Below are 18,603 nucleotides of genomic sequence, written 5' to 3' on the forward strand. Positions count from 1 at the left end.
TGTGTGTCTTACCAACAAGAAATTTGGGGTACCTTCATATCTAGTTTAATTTTAGTTTTAAAAATGTGGTTAGATTTATGGTTGTGAGCCTAGCCTTTAACGGCTGACCATGTCCCCTGGAGGGGGAGACCTGGTGGCACTCAGAGGAAGGACAGCAAGTAACCAAGAAGAGACTTGATACCCTATGAGAATATATAGGGGGACGTAATCCCTCTCAGGAACAGTCATAGGGGAGGGGAATAATGGGAAAATGGGGGGGGGGGGAGGAATGGGAGGATACAAGGGATGGGATGAACATTGAGATGTAACAAGAATAAATTAATAAAAAAAATAGTACTGTAAAAAAATGTGATTAGAGAGAAGAAATTTAGCTTGATATTTGATAAAAGTTCAGCCACAGGAAAAAAATTGTTCATGAAATTCTGGGGCATTTTATGGAGACTTTGTACCACTTACATGTAAATATCTAGATATGGAGAAAAGGAAAGTTAAGGAACTGGGTCACGAGAAAGAACCAAAGGCAGAACCTGAGTTTCTGGAATGCATTGTGCTCAGTAGGCTGTAGCCCATAGGGTTCTTTGGCAACAAGAAAGAAGACAGTACCATGCATAGCCTATCATTGTCTCTAAGAGCAGATGAAGTCATATGATAGAGAATTACAGATCATAAAGGGTAAATACTTCCTGTTCAGCACACTTGCCTTTTTAGTGTGTAGGGCACATTGTTGTTCATTCAATGCTACATTATTATCAAATATGTGTGTGTGTGTGTGTGTGTGTGTGTGTGTGTGTGTGTGTGTGTAAAATAAACAAATAGGACTTTAAAATAATTGATACTGATGATATCTACCCTCCAAAAACACAATGAAATCTCAGACTGGTGAGAAGACAATTTGGAAGTCATCTATGTTATCTACTATTATAATGATAGTTGGATTTTTATAGTATTTGTAAGGTCCTGTCACTTCTCCCAAAAAATCTTTTAATAATTATCCAAACTACTACTGTGTTTTACAACTACATGGGATGTGATGCTGTCAGCAGAGGTGAGCAGAAGTGCAGCTACATCGACCTCAGGAACCAGAAGTAATGAGATGATGGAGTGTTTCAGTGTTTCGTTTTGAATATCATCACTGAGACACGCTGTGGTTTCTTTGCAGGTGACCGTATGCACACAGCCTGAACTAAATTGATGGAAAGGATGAGGAATGTCACAGAATTCATCTTCCTGGGCCTGACCCAAGACCCAGATCTGCAGAAACTCTTATTTATTGTGTGCTTAATGATCTATCTGGTCACACTGGCAGGCAACACGCTCATCTCAGTCACCATCTTCGTCAGCCCAGCCCTGGCTACTCCCATGTACTTTTTTCTGTCCTACTTGTCCATTATAGATGGTTTCTACTCTTCTTCCATAGCACCCAAAATGATCTATGACTTAATCTCCGAGAAGAGCGTCATATCCTTCAATGGCTGCATGACTCAGCTTTTTGCTGAGCATTTTTTTGCTGCTGATGAAATCATCTTGTTGATTGCTATGGCCTATGATCGCTATGTAGCCATCTGCAAGCCCTTGCACTACATGACCATCATGAACCGACATGTGTGTGTATTCCTGGTGAGTTCTGCTGTAGTATTAGGATTCATCCATGGAGGAATACAAACGTTATTTGTAGCCCAGTTACCCTTCTGTGGTCCCAATATCATTGATCACTTTATGTGTGATTTAATACCACTCCTGAAGTTGGCCTGCACTGACACTCACACTCTAGGGCCACTGATTGCTGCCAACAGTGGGTCATTGTGTTTGCTTACCTTTTCTATGCTGGTTGCTTCCTATGTGGTCATCCTTCACTCCCTGAGGAACCACAGCTCAGAAGGGCGTCGCAAAGCACTGTCTACCTGTGCCTCTCATGTCACTGTTGTTGTCTTATTCTTTGTACCTTGTTCATACCTGTATCTAAGACCCATGACCTCCTTCCCCACTGACAAAGCTGTGACTGTGTTTTGCACCCTAGTGACACCTATGCTGAACCCTTTAATCTATACTCTCAGAAATGAGGAAGTCAAAAAGATTATGAAGAAGCTCTGGGGTCAAATCAGAAAAGCTGGTGACATGTAAACCTGTGATTTGTATATTTAGAAGCAATGTCTAACGTTGTTTCATAAATATTTGTTCTCCTTAATTGAATAAAATTCTTGATCTTTGTAAAATATGCAAGTTGTTGTGAGCATGGCCAACCACTCTATTTAGAACTCACTGTTCCTGCATAACTGTATTTTCATAGCCATCACCTAACTTCATCTTATGCTTCATCTGTCCCAACCTGCTTAGCCTCTGTGGCCACTATTCTACTCTCAACTTCAGTGAGATCAAATGCTTTGACTTCCACATATGAGTGAGAATATGTAGCATTATGCTTCCTGTGTCTACCTCACACCCATACACCACGTCCATCTGCATAACCTCATTGCCACAAATTCTAGGATCCTTTTTTTTTTTAATTTTTTATTAATTTATTCTTGTTACATCTCAATGGTTATCCCATCCCTTGTATCCTCCCATTCTTCCCTCCCTCCCATTTTCCCATTATTCCCCTCCCCTATGACTGTTCCTGAGGGGGATTACCTCCCCCTGTATATGCTCATAGGGTATCAAGTCTCTTCTTGGTAGCCTGCTGTCCTTCCTCTGAGTGCCACCAGGTCTCCCCCTCCAGGGGACATGGTCAAATATGAGGCACCAGAGTATGTGTGAAAGTCATATCCCACTCTCCACTCAACTGTGGAGAATGTTCTGCCCATTGGCTAGATCTGGGTAGGGGTTTAAAGTTTACCTCCTGTATTGTCCTTGGCTGGTGCCTTAGTTTGAGCGGGATGCCTGGGCCCAAATCTGCCTATCATAATGTTCTACTTGTAGGTTTCTAGGACCCTCTGGATCCTTCTACTTTGCTATTCTCCCATGCTTCTTTCATCTAGAGTCCCAATAGGATGTTCTCCCCTCTGTCCCAGTTTCCTGGTAAGTGAAGGCTTTTGTGGGACATGCCCCTTGGGCTAGTATGCAGATATAAGTGAGTATATACCATTTGATCCTTTCTGCTTCTGGGTTAACTCACTCATTATGATCATTTCTAGCTCAATCCATTTGTCCACAATTTCGGGAATTCCTTGTTTTTAATAGCTGAGTAGTGGATTTTTTATGTTAAGGTTAAGTAATATTTCTATGTAAACTTAAGCTACATCTTAATTGGAAGTATGTTATAAGTAGACTGGACTGACGCAAAAGACAGGTAGGAGAAATGCGAAGAGGTACAATTAAGCTAGGTATTCCCACAATGCTTAATTTCTTTAAGACAAGAAAAATAAGTAAATACCATCTAAATTCAACTTAAACTATATTCATCACTTACCAACGCATTAATAAAGTATACCTTTTAATATTTTTGTTAGGCACATAGCTATGAGAGTAAAATGTTCAAACAATTATTTTATTTAGTGTGAAAATATTAAATATTATGCAATGTATTGTGATCACATTCACCGTGCTTTCTGTTCAGATCCACCCCACCTTCTGATGTTCCTAACTTCATGTCCTTAGTTTAGTAGCTCACTGAGTCAAATTTGGCTGCCTATATGTATACATACACACACACACACACACACACACACACACACACACACACACACACATACATACATATACACACATGAGTGTGTGTGTGTGTATATATATATATTCACAGATATGGGGACATCCACTGGAGAGTGTTTGACTATCACAGTCACATCCTTAAAAAAGACATTGTCCTTTCCTTTCCAAGAAGCCATCAACTGTCAATAGCACATCAGCTAGGAGTTTGGGCTTATGAACCCCTCTCCCACCATTCTTGACTATTGACTGGTGTGGAATAGAACAGCACGAATATTATTGATGCTTTCATGCTTGACACTACAGTTAGAATAAGGGAGGAAAAATCATGCTCATCAAACATACTTTATCTTTTCCTCAGTTTAAGATGTTTTAAAATGTTCTATAAAACAACAACTTTTTACTCAATTACATGAGACTGCATTTTCACAGAATGGAAACGTTCTGCTAATGTCTTACAATTGTCCTAAAGTTTTGAACTTGCCTTTATTTATTCATCAGTTCATTTATTAATCCTGTTTGTTTTTATGTACATAGATGTATTTTCTACACTTATTTCTGTCATCACATCCGTACCTGGGGCTTTCAGAGGTCAGAGGAGAACATCAGGTCTCATGAGATTGGAGTTGTAGGTGATTTTAAGTGACCACGTGATTGCTGGCAATTGATCCCTGGTCCTCTGGAAATGCAGCCAGTGTTATTAGCCCCTGAGCCATCTCGCCAGCCTTAATTTCCTTTTCGAATCAACACATTGTGTAGGTAGGCTTGCTTTCACATCATGTGTGGCTAAATATGCTGGGGCATTGAGGAACAGGGTGGGAGGGAGTAGCCAGTAATTCACATCTCTACAAGTGCTGTTCTTTGAACGCAGTTCTTTCTTTCCCACCAGTTTGTACATAAGTGTGCTGCTTATGGCGTAGGAGAACTGCTCTCCTTAGATAAACAGCAGAAGGAAAGAAATATTCAAAATCTACACTCTATTTGCGAGACAAGGACTCAGTAGAAGAGAAAATGCTGTTTTGAGTAGTTTTTCAAGCCATAAGAGTGGTGTGCATAAATTTCAAATGTGACTATTCTATTTTCATTCACTCATATTTTTCACAAAAACTTAAAAGTGAGATTTTACTATATTTCAGGTAATAATACTTTCATTTCCCTATCTAACATGAGCCAAGCTCCAACTTCCACCAGCGGCTATTGCTCTCATATCTGCTCTCCTTTTACTGGACATAGCCTAAGGATAAATGCTCAAGTTTGGACAAGAATCCAGCATCAGAAAGGTTTACATGCCTAGGATGCTCTGTTCAACTGAACAATGAAGTAATTTATTCCCACCTTTTAGGCCAGCAGAGGCTTAAACTTTTTGGCTGTTGTCAATGTTACATTAAAGAAGCAATAATCAAAGAGCAGAAAGGAAAGCTGAAAATGGTCGAATAGTAAAGAAGCCATGGAGGAGATGTGTGGGAAGGACCAGCCAGAAAACTAACTTCAGACTGGATGAGTGCAGGTGTGCTTCAGTGTCTGGAGGCACGGGAAGTTCGTGGGCCTGGGAGCGGACTTGTGACAGAATTATCTTGGGCTTTCTAACAATTTCTTTTTTAGTTTATGTGTATGTGTTAGTGCCTGAATGTATGCATGTGTAATATGCATACATATGCTTTGGATCTCCTGTAACTGGAGTTACAGCCACTCTGAGTTGTCACATGGTTTCTAGGAACTGAACCCAGGTCCCTCTTGCGAGAGAAGTGCTCTAACTTCTGAGCCACCTCTCCAGTACCAAAATGCCTTGCTTTGAGAGAGAAGATAATCATCATTTTCTGATGATCAATAAACACCATTCTTATGAGCGCTGGACCTCTTTAATTTTATTTTCCATTTGTAATAATCATATATGAATATATTTACATGTGAAAAGACCTTCTCTGATTTTTTGTGTGTCTTTTTTTTTTTTTTTTTTTTTTTGAGACAGTGTTTTTCTGTGTAACCTTGGCTGTCCTAGACTTGCTTTGTAGACCAGGCTGGGCTCTAACTCACAGCGATCTGGCTGCCTCTGCCTCCTGAGTGCTGGGATTAAGAAAATACTATGGTGAATTTGATAGCACCCTTTCGATGTTTTTTGATATACACAAATATAAACCACAGGGAAAAAATGTTGGTATTCGGTGATTTCTTTACACACACACACACTTTGTTCATTTCTTTGCTCATTTTGTGTCTGTGTTTTATTTCACCAGAATCTATCTATGTAACCCAGGTCTCCCTCAAGCTCAAGGTCTTTCTATCTCTGTTCTATGGCGCTGGCATTACAGTCATGCACCATCACAGACTATCACATCTGTCTTCAACCTATTGTTCTACTCTATGCTGCTTCCCAGACCCCGTGTCTGGGTGGATGTAAACCTGATTTAATTTTCTTTTAATGGCCATAAAAATAATTCATCATATCTGTTGTATGTTATTGAGGCATTCTCCTGCTTTATTGTTTATGTCTTAGCATTCCCCTACTTGAATTTTACTGCCATGTTACAAATATATATATATATATGTATATATATATTATTTATTACAAAGAAATAATTCTGGGGTGAATATGCTTATATGTGGTTTTGCATGCACATGCATGAGGAGGTTTTCTTAAAAAAAAAAACTTGAGTAAATCAAACAGCTGGATGTCTATGTTTAACAGATACCATCAAATGACTTTCTGCACTGACTATATCACTAGCAGAGTGCTCACATTTGGCAGCACTGACATTGTCATGTGTAGTCTTAAGCTGAGAGTGGGCATCTTTGACAATGTATATATAAACTCTAAGTTTTTCTTCCCATATTTGGCTGACTATCTATTAGTTAACTTTAATTTTTTTTCCTTCGGTAATTATTCTTTGTGTTCCATTTGTTGGCTGCAAAATACATTGTAAATACCATAATCTGCTTTTGTATGTTATTATATTTGCTGGACAAGGTGGTGCATGCCTTTAATCCCAGCACTCAAGGAGGCACAGGCAAGAGGATCACTATGAGTTCAAGGCTAATCTGGTGTACAAAGTGAGTCCAGGACAGCCAAGACTACACAAAGAAACCCTGAAAAGAAAAATATTTTATATACTAAGTAGCCACATGTCTTAAGTTATTTTTATCTCATCTCAGAAATTTTTCTCTAGCCTAGACCATGAATGTACTCTCCTCAAACATCATCTTCTGATAAGGTTTCAGAAGAAATTCTCAAGTGTAGTATACTTTAATTGGGAATTTATTTTTATGGTCATATGAAACAAGAATATGGTTTTTTTTTTTTACCTTCTCTAAATGGCTCCACAGTCTCTTATAGGGTTAATTTTAAATTTCCATTTATGCATAATTTTACATGAACTCTCAGAATGCAAGGCTCCACTCATAAGCTTAATTTATAATTTAAAATTAAATATACAAAATGAAAAAACGTAAATTAAATATACATAAACACTGTACATGAAAATATGATAGCAAAAATTAAAATTAAAAGAAAATATGTGATATCACATCATATATAATTGATTTATATCATATATGACATATATTTCAAATCATATAATTATGTGAACAAGTAACAGACAACACGTACTTTGCCTTCATTCTCCCCAACTGCTAGTTTATTTGATATACAAGTTTGAGTGTAAAGCAAAGACTATGACTATTCTATGATAACCTTGTGCATTTATTAATAAATAAATAATAATAACAAATAAAAAATAATAATAAATAAATGGGAGCCAATTGTTTCTATTTTCCTTTATAATAGAAAATTCCTTATTATTTTATTCTATTATGGAATTTGAGGTTAGTGGGAAAATGCTTACCTAGCATATACACCAAAAATGAAAGATCTCGTGCTCGCTTCGGCAGCACGTGTACTAAAATTGGAAGGATACAGAGAAGGTTAGCATGGCCCCTGCACAAGGATAACATGCAAATTCTTGTATCGTGCCATATTTTTACTAAGGACAATACAAGCAGTAAACATCAAACCCCTACTCTGATCTAGCCAATGGACAGGACATTCTCCACAGTTGTGTGGAGAGCGGGGACTGACTCTGACATGAACTCTGGTGCCCCATATTTGACCACATCCCCTTGGTGGGGAGGCCTGGTGGCACTCAAAGAAAGAATAAGCAGGCTACCAAGATGAGACTTGATAGCCTATGACCATATAGTGGGGGAGGAGGGCCCGCTCGGTCACAGTCATAGGGGAGTTGAATAGGGTGAAAGTGGGAGGGAGGTAGGAATGGGAGGATACAAGTGATGGGATAACAATTGAGATGTAATCTGAATAAATTAATTTTAAAAACCTGTGGGGGGAAAAGATCTCTGTTACAATATACTGAACCACAAATTATGTGTCCAACAAATAATAAGTTTATTACAAAATGTGGAGCCTACACAATCTTAAAAAGTGAAAATTTGGGAAGCATATAATCAAACTTTGTAAAACAGGAAAATGATGGAATAAACATGGGCCTGCCTCTAAAATTACAAGACACAAGAACCGGAGAGAGAGTGAAGCAGTCCAGAGCTCATAGTGTTCTTGCATAGACAGACCCTGCTCCCGGCCCCCTGTCAGGCAGCTCACAGCCACCTGTAGTCAGGAAGACCCAACAGCTCTAGCCTCCACAGTAGGCAGCTGCACTCACATACACTCGCGGGCATGCACACATAGTTCAAAAATAAAAAAATAAATCTTTTCCAGTAAAATATTCCAGGACACAAAATCCCTTGGTATGTATATATAATAGGAATAGTTAAAGGTCACAGAACAAAAGTTCTCAGCCTGAGAAAGGGGCTGGTGAGGAGAGGGGTAGACTCAGAGAGAGACAAGAAAGGACGGGATGAGGATCATCAGAATACATGGTATAGAAGTAAGAAATTGTCAAAGAAATGGCCTAATCAAAATAGACAGACAGACAAGCAGACAGACAGATGGTAGGGACAGACAGAGAGACAGATAGACGATAGGTAAGTTGTTCTGTTCTAGGGGCTGAATATATTTCAATATAGTGGAGGTAAGGCAGCAATCTATTTCTGACGGGAGACTGAGGCAAACATAATATCAAGCAAGTTACTAGTTTCCTATTGGTTGGAAACGGTTAAAACCATGCTTTGGATTATCTGGCTTAATTGTCAAAGTACCGTATCAAATATGCTAGGAGTTTCCTGTGTTTGCAAACTGCATTCAAAGCTTTATCTATTTTTTTTTAAAAAGCTTTATCTGGATTACTTAGTAAAATAGCACTTTGAAACATAAATTATGTTCATATTTACCTGAGTTTATTGAACGATACCTTTAAAAAGTAGAGAAACCTGTCACTCACTGTAACATGAGTAGACACAGAGAGAATGCTGCTAGATAAAATAAACCAGACATGCAAACCCGAAAATATCTTTACTCTTACTCTAAAGATATGCATCAAGGACTTATGGGCTTTTTATCAATTATTCAAGAGCATTCCAGTAATAACATAGGGACTGAGACTGTGGTCTGTCTTCAGAGCCTGAGCTCTTGGCCTGTCCAACAAGTGTGGAAGCCATGCTTCCAGTGTCACAAAGGATGGTGATGCACACAACCTCGCATGCACACAAGGCTGTTTATAGGTGACTATGCGTGAAAGTTGTTCAAACATGTCTTCCCTCACTTTTCTAGAGCACAATTGCTTATCACAGAGACCCAACTTGTCGCTCAATTGAAAGACAATAATAGTGGTTTCCTAGGCTTTGAAACTGCATTAAAAGCCTTCGCTATATTATTTAGTGAAATAGCACTTTGAAACATAAATTGTCTTCACAATTCCACGTTTATTGAGATACACAAATAGTGCCTTTAAAAAGTAGAGAATCGTGTCATGATGGGTTATAATTGGTCAAAAATCACTGCTGTTTGAGTTATAAAACTAGGTAACTCTGATAAGTCAATTAACCACATCAGACAACAGTTTCCTTTTTTCTAAACCAGTAATGATAATTCAGGTCATATATATCTTGTACAGCTAGTCTGTAAGAAAATTGTGCAACTGTCCAATAAGTGAAAACATAGTAAATCATAAGAGCCTATGAAGACGGGAGGATGGACATATGGGGTAAGGAGATAGATGGTAGGAAAACATGCTTCAGTTCTTTACCATTCGGTTGCTCACAATTTCTGGGCATGTGAAGAGCTTTCTCATGGCATTTTTCACCTCTTCATTTCTCAGAGTATAAATGAGTGGATTCAACATGGGTGTCAGAATACCATAAAATACTGCCATGTTTTTATCTATAGGTAAAGTAGTTGATGGACGCATATAACTAAATATACAGGGCACAAAAAATAAAGTAACAACAGTGAAGTGGGCCCCACAGGTAGACAGAGCTTTCCGTCTCCCCTCTGCACTGTGGGACCTCAAGGAGCGCAGGATGACAATGTATGAGGCAGCCAGCATGAGGAAGTTCAGCAGGCAGATCACACCACTGTTGGCCACCACCAGCAGGCCAATGATATATGTGTCGGTGCAAGCCAGCTCCAGTAAAGGGTACAGGTCACACACAAAGTGATTGATTATATTGGGTCCACAGAAGGGCAACTGAAGGACCAGAAAGAGCTGAGCTGATGAGTGCAGGAAGCCACCCAGCCATGCCACTGCCACCAGCACAGCGCAGAGGTGCCTGGTCATGGTGGTGGTGTAGTGCAAGGGCTTGCAGATGGCCACATAGCGGTCATAGGCCATCACCGTGAGCAGAATGATCTCAACACCCCCTAGGAAATGAGCTCCAAAGATCTGGGCCATGCATCCCTCATAAGAAAGCGTTGTCCCCTCATACAAGGAATCAGCAATGAGTTTAGGGGCCAAAGAAGAAGAATAGCAGGTGTCAATAAGGGATAGATTGGAAAGGAAAAAATACACGGGTGAAGCCAGGCTGGAGCTGAAGGTGACAGTGAGCACGATGAGCATGTTGCCACAAACTGTGACTATGTAGATAAGCAAGAAGACCACAAAGAGAATTCTCTGGACCTCTGGCCTCTGGGAGAGTCCGAGCATAAAAAATTCTGTAATATTGTGTGGTATTTCCATAGGCTCCAGGGGTACTGATTATGCAGGTGCAATGTTGCCTATAAAGTGAAAATAAACCTGTATAAGATAATTAACTCTAGGAGATGGGGATGTTGTGAGGTTTCCTTTGAATATTTCACTCTCCGCTTAATATACTTCTTTACAAAAGTCTTATACTTACTTATTCTGTTATCCATTAAATGTCAGCATATGCCCTTTGCTTCACTGGGCACTAGTTATTAGCTGCAAATAATAATTCATTAGATCAGTTTCTTTGATTACAGCTGTTATTGAACCTTTAATAGCCAGTGATTTTGTAATTCCAAATGAGTGCACTTCTGCCCGGTTTCAGGGTAATATGATGGCGTTTGAGGAAAAAGAAGAAGAGAAGGAGGGAAATGAATAAGGAGGAGGAGGAGAAAAGAGGAAGGAGGAGGAGGAGAAAGAGGAGGAGAAAGAGGAGGAGAGGAGGAGGAAGAGGAGGAGGAAGAGAAGAAGAAATGCAGAAGATCTGGAGAAAACAGATATAGGTGCATTTGGAGACTTACTTGCCTTTCTCTTTTCTTTTGTTAATTTACTCCTGTGATCCCCCACCCCAGGCTGTGGACAGCATCATGTCTAGGAAGCCAACCTAATTTCCCATCCTTAAGTTTTACATTCTTCTGGGTTTTGCTTGTCTTTGTTCTTACTAAAAAGGCTGCTATTTGCTTTCTCTACTGACTGCAAGGCCGACTTGACATTTAAATTTTTAAATTAAATGTGTTGGGGAGTCTCATTCTATTACACAATGTCTGTACTGATAACATAAGGGAAACTATAAGGACAGAAAATCAGACATGCTCTGTGATACTCTGTGCTTTGGTTTTCTAAGATAGAGTCTTATAACACAGACCAGTCTGCTTGCAATCCTCCTGTCTCAGCCTTTCTAGAGCTGAGATTGCAGACATGAACACATCACCCAGCACCCAGGCCAGGTACAAATGACAGTCTATTACATCAGAACATGCCTACATACTTCCTACGGTCCTGGCAATATTAGATCAGTGCCATCAGACCTTCACAACGCCTATGTTTTACCTAGAAGTACAGGGTTTTTTGTTTTTGTTTTGAGGGTGGTGGTGTTGTTGCTGTTTTGTTTTGTTTTGTTTTGTTTTGTTTTGTTTTTTTGACTAGTTAAAACTTTGCACTTGCAGGCTAGAGAGATGGCTCAGAGTTTAAGAGCACCTTCTGTTCTTCCAGGGGTCCTGAGTTCAATTCCCAGCAACCACACGGTGGCTCACAACCATCTATAATGAGATCTGGTGCCTTATTCTGGCAGGAAGGCACACACACAGGCAGAACATTGTATACATAATAAATAAATAAATATTTTTTTAACTTCCCCTTTGCTGAAGATATGCAATATTTAGTGCAAGAATTAAGGGAGAATCATATCAGAAAAAAAAAAAAGAGAGAGAGAGCCAGCTGTATGAAATCCTATAGGAAAAATGTGCTAATGAGTCAGGAAACATCTCTTCTCACTATCTATGCTTTATTGCAAGGAGGCAAATATAGTTTCTACAAGTGATGGGTTTGATGGAGACACTTTAGGGCAAAACCTTCTAGCTAAAAGCTCAGACAGCAGTGGCAGAGCAAACACCTGCATGGCCCTCCCCAAGTACTTTCTAAAGTGATTTTATACACACACACACACACGTATATATAATATACATATACATACATGTGTATATATACATATACATATATACACACATATACATATATATGTGAGACTTGCCCCCAGGCAGTCTTGCCACAGTGTCTGTAGGCTAGATATTGTCAGTTCATATTTCTATATTTTAATCCTGCCATTGACAATCATTCTCAGTGTAACAATGTGTAATGGACAATGCCTCAAAGTCTTAATGATTTTATCTATGAAATAAAAGCAAACATGCCATTAATTGCTATGTGTCAATATTCAAAGCTGGGCTAACATTTTAAAATGAATGATTCCTGGACTAAAACAACTTAATGTTGTATCAATAGCATGAAAGCAGTTTATAAGAACCTGGAAGTGATAAATAACTAATGTTTGTGATTATCAGTATCATCAATATCATGGATAGTTCTTCATGTGGCTTAAGGAACAGAGACATACAGAGGACTGGCATTTCAAATTTATAAACATGAAATGTAAAAAAATTCCCTAATCTTTATTCTCAAACTGAAAGAAAAAGAGAACAGAAAATACAATCACTCTGAATAATATAAAATATAGCTAAATAGTAAATTAATATGCATCAAAATAAAATAATAGGTTGGTTTATCTCTGTGATTTATATTTGTGACTATAGAAAAGTATTTGTTTAAAAGCTTTCCTATTTGGATTATCCACACAATTATTTTACATAACGTAATGAAATTTCTACTAAAGGTAACCCAGTATATTTTTATTCTGGATGGTTTTTTGCTTGTTTATTTTAAAAGTAGATTATAAGGCAGGCTGAACAACACATGCCTATAACCATGGTACTCAAAGTGTTGAGACAGGAGATTGCTATGAGTTCACGTCAGTTTAAGTGACATGATGAGTACCAGGCCAGGAAGGACGACATAGCAAGATCCTGTCTATAAATAAGTAAAGTTTAAATTATAGTAAAAATATATCATATAAAATGTACACTGACTGGATTTGCACACAGCACTGGAGCTCCACAGTTTTCTCACATCCCAGTATCATGGGCTGGTGAACCTGAAAAAGTTCATAAAATGTTATCAAAGCTAGGCCAGACATACGCTATCAAATTTCCAATTTCATATCTCTTTTAATCTTAGATGAGAGTTAAACTATTTTTTTCACGTTACTGCAAAACATATTATAGCTTTTACCAAGTAACAAAGTTTCCCTAAGCTGAAAACCTCTTATTATTAGTGAAGTAAAACAAAACTCCAAACGGGGCCGTGCATTCATTTACAAAAAGCTAGGAATTCTTTGCATTGCCACTTCCCTTTTATTTGCTGAAAAACATGACTTTGTAAAAATCTCATTTTCGTCTTGATGGATTTGAGACTCAGGAGAGCAGTTGCTTCCAAGTGGTGTGGGGATTCGAAGCAGAAACATAACTGAACCCAAAGTCCTTTCCCACAATAGGCTGTGCTGAGTCCTGAGAAGAACAGGCTTTCTGCTTCATCTGCCTTTGGCAAGTCAGAACAGCACTGCTGCTGCTGCTGTCCAGGGAGGAAAGCTTCACAGAGGGGCTAAGTGGCTTGGTCACTCTGCTTTATGCAAAGAGTTTTCATCTGCACAGTCTCCACTGAATCCTTCCCCTTCCACTGAAAAGAGTTATTTATAAGGTGGAAATAGGACTGAGGGATTATTAACCCCATATGCTCTCTGTCTCTCTGAGGACAATCACCTTATCCCCACGGAATCAACTGCAGGAGCAGCATTAGAAACAGCTTCTGGTCACAAGTTGGGACGATGTGGAGGTCGTTGTTTAATTAATCCCTGTGAAAAGTTTGGGTTCTGCCTCCTATAATTCCTAGTACCCTGCTAGTGTTGAGAGAGAGAGACTCCCCAAATTGCCTGAAGGAAAGATAGAACATTTTAGAAGCTGTTATTAGATCACTGAGAGAGAAGGGACAAAACCAACGTTGTTCTGTTCTGGGCACAGGGACTAGGCCCCTTGCAGGCAGCATCTCTTTCATCCATGCCTTACAAAACTAAGACAGAAGTCACTGCCAATACCTACATCTCTACTTCAAGTTGTGCTTAAAAAACCAACAGAAGTAAAATCAGAGCAACTTGAATTAGAACTCTACCTGTGCCACTTCCATCCTCCAGGAAATAACCCGGGTACCCACCAAAACACTGTTTGGCATTAGCACATAATGAATAGAGCAATGAAATAAATGAAACATGGGCACATAAAACATGAGTGCATCTCTCAAGCCCAATCCTGGGCCCAAATAAGCAGAAATCAAAGACTTTTGGTGGGAAAAGGATAGACTATGCAGCAGAAAGTGTCTTCGTTAAGGCTCAGTTTCCTTTTAGAACTGGACTCTAACCAGAAACCTGCTTAGGTACTCAGCGCTCAGGTAAAATGAGCACTCACGACAAAGTAGTACATCTTCACAAAAGTGGGGTTGTAATCGGTAAAATCTGTGTTCCAATATACGCACACCATGATGCCCTTCGGAACATAAATGCATTCTAATGCACAACCTTACTTGTGGGGGGCCACCCTTAGTGGCTCTTGGCTTAAAACATAGGCGATTCCACCTTGCCTGTGGGCTCCATTTTCTACACCTCCACTTGGCACATAGCAAGCTGAGGGTCAGCCTGAGGCCACACCACCTGGTCAGTCCCGGGAAGCTGCTTGCTTACCTTACCCCTGCAGCTGCATTCCTCGGGATTAACCTCCCTATCCTTGATGTCTTTATTAGCAAAACAGCCTCATTAGGTCCTAGGAACCCGCTTGCTTACCACCTTTGCTTACTTTCTTATCTTGAAGTTTTTACTACCGGGCTAGAGAGCAGAATAACTGCCATTAGGTTTCTATAGCAACCCTGCCCTTGCCCCCTCTGAAACTCTATAAAAACCCTGTGCAATTTTTCAATAAACGGGGCTTGATCAGAATTCAGACTTGCCCTCATTTCTTCGTGTCTCCTATCCCTTGTTCACTCCGGCACCCCTCTCCCAGGTTCTGTTTGAAGACCCCGCATGCCGGGGCACTTACTTAATACCAGCATACATGTATCTCCTGCAGTAAGTACTTACTACTATAGAGAAGAAAATATGTAAATACTAGACATACATAAGCTGACAAAAAGCATTCCTCAAATGTGTAAGGCTCCAGTGACTGAGTTTTTCACATAAAGACATAAGTCCCTGTAAGCCTTACATCAGCAGAAAAGCTTCTAAAGAAAGCAAGGACCATGGATAGCCCTCCTCCTATTACATGTGATGATCAGAAAATGCTGCAACTATGAGAAATTTAGATAATTCTTTAAAAAATCAGTGATTAAAACACTAGAAAAGCCCCTTTTCAGTAGCATTTGTTGGAATGCACTATTGCTTTATTCTATTGTAACTTGGAACACATAAGAGAATCTGATGCCATCATTTTAAACTACCTCAAAGAATTAGCTGACTTTGCAGGAAAAAAAATATCATGAAACTCATGCGAAACCACAAAAGACCCCAGACAACCAAAACAATCTTGGAAAAGAACAATTCTTGAGAAATTATAATCTCAGACTTTAAGATATATTATGTAGCTGTAGTAATAAACACAACATGATACTGGTAACAAAACATATCAGTAGATGGTGGAACAGAGGTGTAGTGGGGGAACAGGGAAGAGGGTGGGGACAGGAAGATACAAGTGAGGGGTTAACAATTGGAAAGTAATCTGAATAAATAATAATAAATTAAAATTTGAAAAAAAAATTGAATGCCCAAACACAAGTACAGATAATTTCAGCCACTTAATATTTGATTTATATGCCAAAAAACAAGGGCTAGAGAAAAGAAAACATCTTCAACAAATGGTACTGGCAAAGCCGGATGGCCACATGGATAAGAATAAAAATTAGACCTGTATCTACTACCTTACCCAAAAACCAACTCCAAACAGATCGAAGAGAGAAACCTGAAACGTCGTGAAGAAAACACAGGCAGTACACTGCGTGATACAGGTGTATTAAAGGGCTTCCTGAGTAGGACTCCACTTACCCAAGAACTAAGGCCTACAATTGACAGCGGAACTTTATAAAACTAAAAAGTTTCTGCACAGCTAAAGAAACGATCAACTAGGTGAAGGGACAACCCACATGGGATTGAATGAGAGAGAATCTGCTAGCTATACATCTGACAGAGTGTTAATAGCCAGGCTAGATAAAGAACTCAAAAAACAAAGAGTTTTTTTTAGTGACCTATTAAAAAACAGGCCAGGAATCTGAACATTGAGTTCTCGAAAGTATAATCAGTGATGATGAAGAAGAAGAAGAAGAAGAAGAAGAAGAAGAAGAAGAAGAAGAAGAAGAAGAAGAAGAAGAAGAAGAAGATGATGATGAAGGAGAAATATCTCAAAAATATTTATTGTTCTTAGCATGGCAATGTAAGTCAAAACAGCTTTGAGATTTAATCATATCCAAGTCAAAATGGCAAAGATAACAAAACAACTAAGAAAGTGCTTGAGGGATGGGATAGAATCATCATTCACTCCTGGTGGGATGCCAAACCGCTGCAGCCACTATGGAAATCCATGTGGAGAATTCTGAAAAGGCTGTAAATAAACTTACCATGTGATCCAGACATACCACTCCTTGGCATATGCCCACAAGACTCAACATCCTACTGCACAGACACTTGCTCAGCCATGTTCTTTGTTTTTCTATTCCACAATACATAGGGAATAAAAACAACCTAAATGTCCTACAACCAATGAATGGGTCATCAAAATATGTTACACATAAACTATGGACTATAATTCAGTTGTAAAGAGAAGAGAAATCATGAACTTTGCAGGTGAATGAATGCAACTAGAAAAGACCATATTGAGAGATATCACGCAAACCCAGAAAGACAAACAATGCGTGTTCTCTCTCATTGGGGGATCCTCACTCCAAATCTTCAGATGTGAGTACATAGCTTGTTATAAGTTGTAGTGGACGTAAACATGTTTTTGTTTCAATCCCAAGTGTGGGATGTGAAACAGACTCGTGTGAGGGTGTGAAGTGTTTTTCCTCTGGAAACAGACTTGTGAGAGAACAGGTGATGTTTGTCCACTAGAAGAGGAACTGCCTCTTGTGGGGGCGTGGTCTTAGCCAACTGATAAACATCCTCGTATAGAGACTGAGATTTTATATATATATATATATACACTGTATGACATTAGCACATAATGAATAGAGCAATGAATACCCTGCCCTCAGGCCTTGGAGCCTTGGATCCTAGGCTCAGATCACCCCAGAGCACCTGAACCCCTGCTGGCTTCTACCTGTTGTTTATGTTTCTGCCTGATCCTTCCAGGCAGTGGGGTCTAGGTTCTGCCTACCAGGGAAATAGCAGATACTGCCTTTTGATTATTGTTGGTTGGCTAGATTTCTGCCCTATCCCCTCAGGCCTGCCCAGCCTCTCCTGAGAGCATGGGAGGCCCTACTGGGCTGTGGAGCTTGGCTAGGCTGGGTCAGTTCTGCCCAATTGTGCAGGAAGTCCACTGGAGCAGATCGCTAGGTTTCTGCCTGGTCTGGTTCAGAAGCACAACTGTGACGGCTCAATCCCACTGGGTTAGGACCACTGGTTAGTTTTCTGCCCTATCCCCTCAGGCTTGCCCAGCCTCTCCCAAGAGTGTAGGAGGCCCTGCTGGGCTGTGGAGCCTGGCCAGGACAGGTCAGTTCTGGCAAATTGTGCAGGGCCACTCTGCTCAGGCAGATCACTAGGTTTCTTCCCAGTCCTATTCAGACTGCACAGCTATAGCTGGATGATGTGTCCACAGCTGCCTGAGCCCCATGTGGCACCTAGGGCTTTATGTGGATTGGCACAGGGTTGGGGGTCTGAGGTTCCTGAGATTTCCTCAGGCCAGGAGCTCTGGTGCTTCACTGAGTTTGTGCTATAGAATATGCCTGCAGTTTGCAGGAGGGTTTCAGTGCGGAATTTGAGGACTGGGCCCCAGTACTCCATGGGCCATTGGATGACCCGAGGCCAGACCCACCTGTGGTGTGTACTGTGCGGATCCCTCTCACCTAGTGTTCTCCAGGTCTTGGGATCTGTAGCTCCCAGTTGGGTCCATAGTATCTCTCCTGTAGATCATACACAGTGCTTGTTCAGTCCTGCCATCTTGGAATCTCTCTAAATCTACATTTATTTTGGTCTATTATATCTCTTTTACCCTTCTCCACCCCAATCCCT

At 39.9% G+C, this 18,603-nt stretch overlaps 2 protein-coding genes and 1 non-coding gene across 4 annotated transcripts; 2 read left to right on the top strand and 1 right to left on the bottom strand.

Moving 5' to 3' along the window:
• The first annotated feature begins 1,188 nt into the window (after nt 1–1,188).
• Nucleotides 1,189–11,341, top strand: LOC127188553 (olfactory receptor 4C45-like). 2 transcript variants are annotated; one of them, XM_051144987.1, is made up of 2 exons: nt 1,192–2,084; nt 11,317–11,341. In XM_051144987.1, the coding sequence occupies exons 1-2, from the start codon at nt 1,192–1,194 to the stop codon at nt 11,339–11,341; spliced, it is 918 nt and encodes a 305-aa protein (XP_051000944.1). The 2 variants fall into 2 exon arrangements, with proteins under 2 accessions (XP_051000945.1, XP_051000944.1); XM_051144988.1 differs by lacking the exon at nt 11,317–11,341 and having other exon boundaries at nt 1,189–2,121.
• On the top strand, nt 7,515–7,621 carry LOC127188752 (U6 spliceosomal RNA). The gene has a single exon (XR_007830597.1). It is a non-coding gene; the product is annotated as a U6 spliceosomal RNA (small nuclear RNA).
• On the bottom strand, nt 9,786–10,727 carry LOC127188309 (olfactory receptor 4C3-like). Its single transcript, XM_051144805.1, has one exon. The coding sequence runs from the start codon at nt 10,725–10,727 to the stop codon at nt 9,786–9,788; it is 942 nt and encodes a 313-aa protein (XP_051000762.1).
• Nucleotides 11,342–18,603: the final 7,262 nt, after the last annotated feature.

The sequence above is a fragment of the Acomys russatus genome, chromosome 4, assembly GCF_903995435.1.
Source record: "Acomys russatus chromosome 4, mAcoRus1.1, whole genome shotgun sequence".
Lineage (NCBI taxonomy): Eukaryota > Metazoa > Chordata > Mammalia > Rodentia > Muridae > Acomys > Acomys russatus.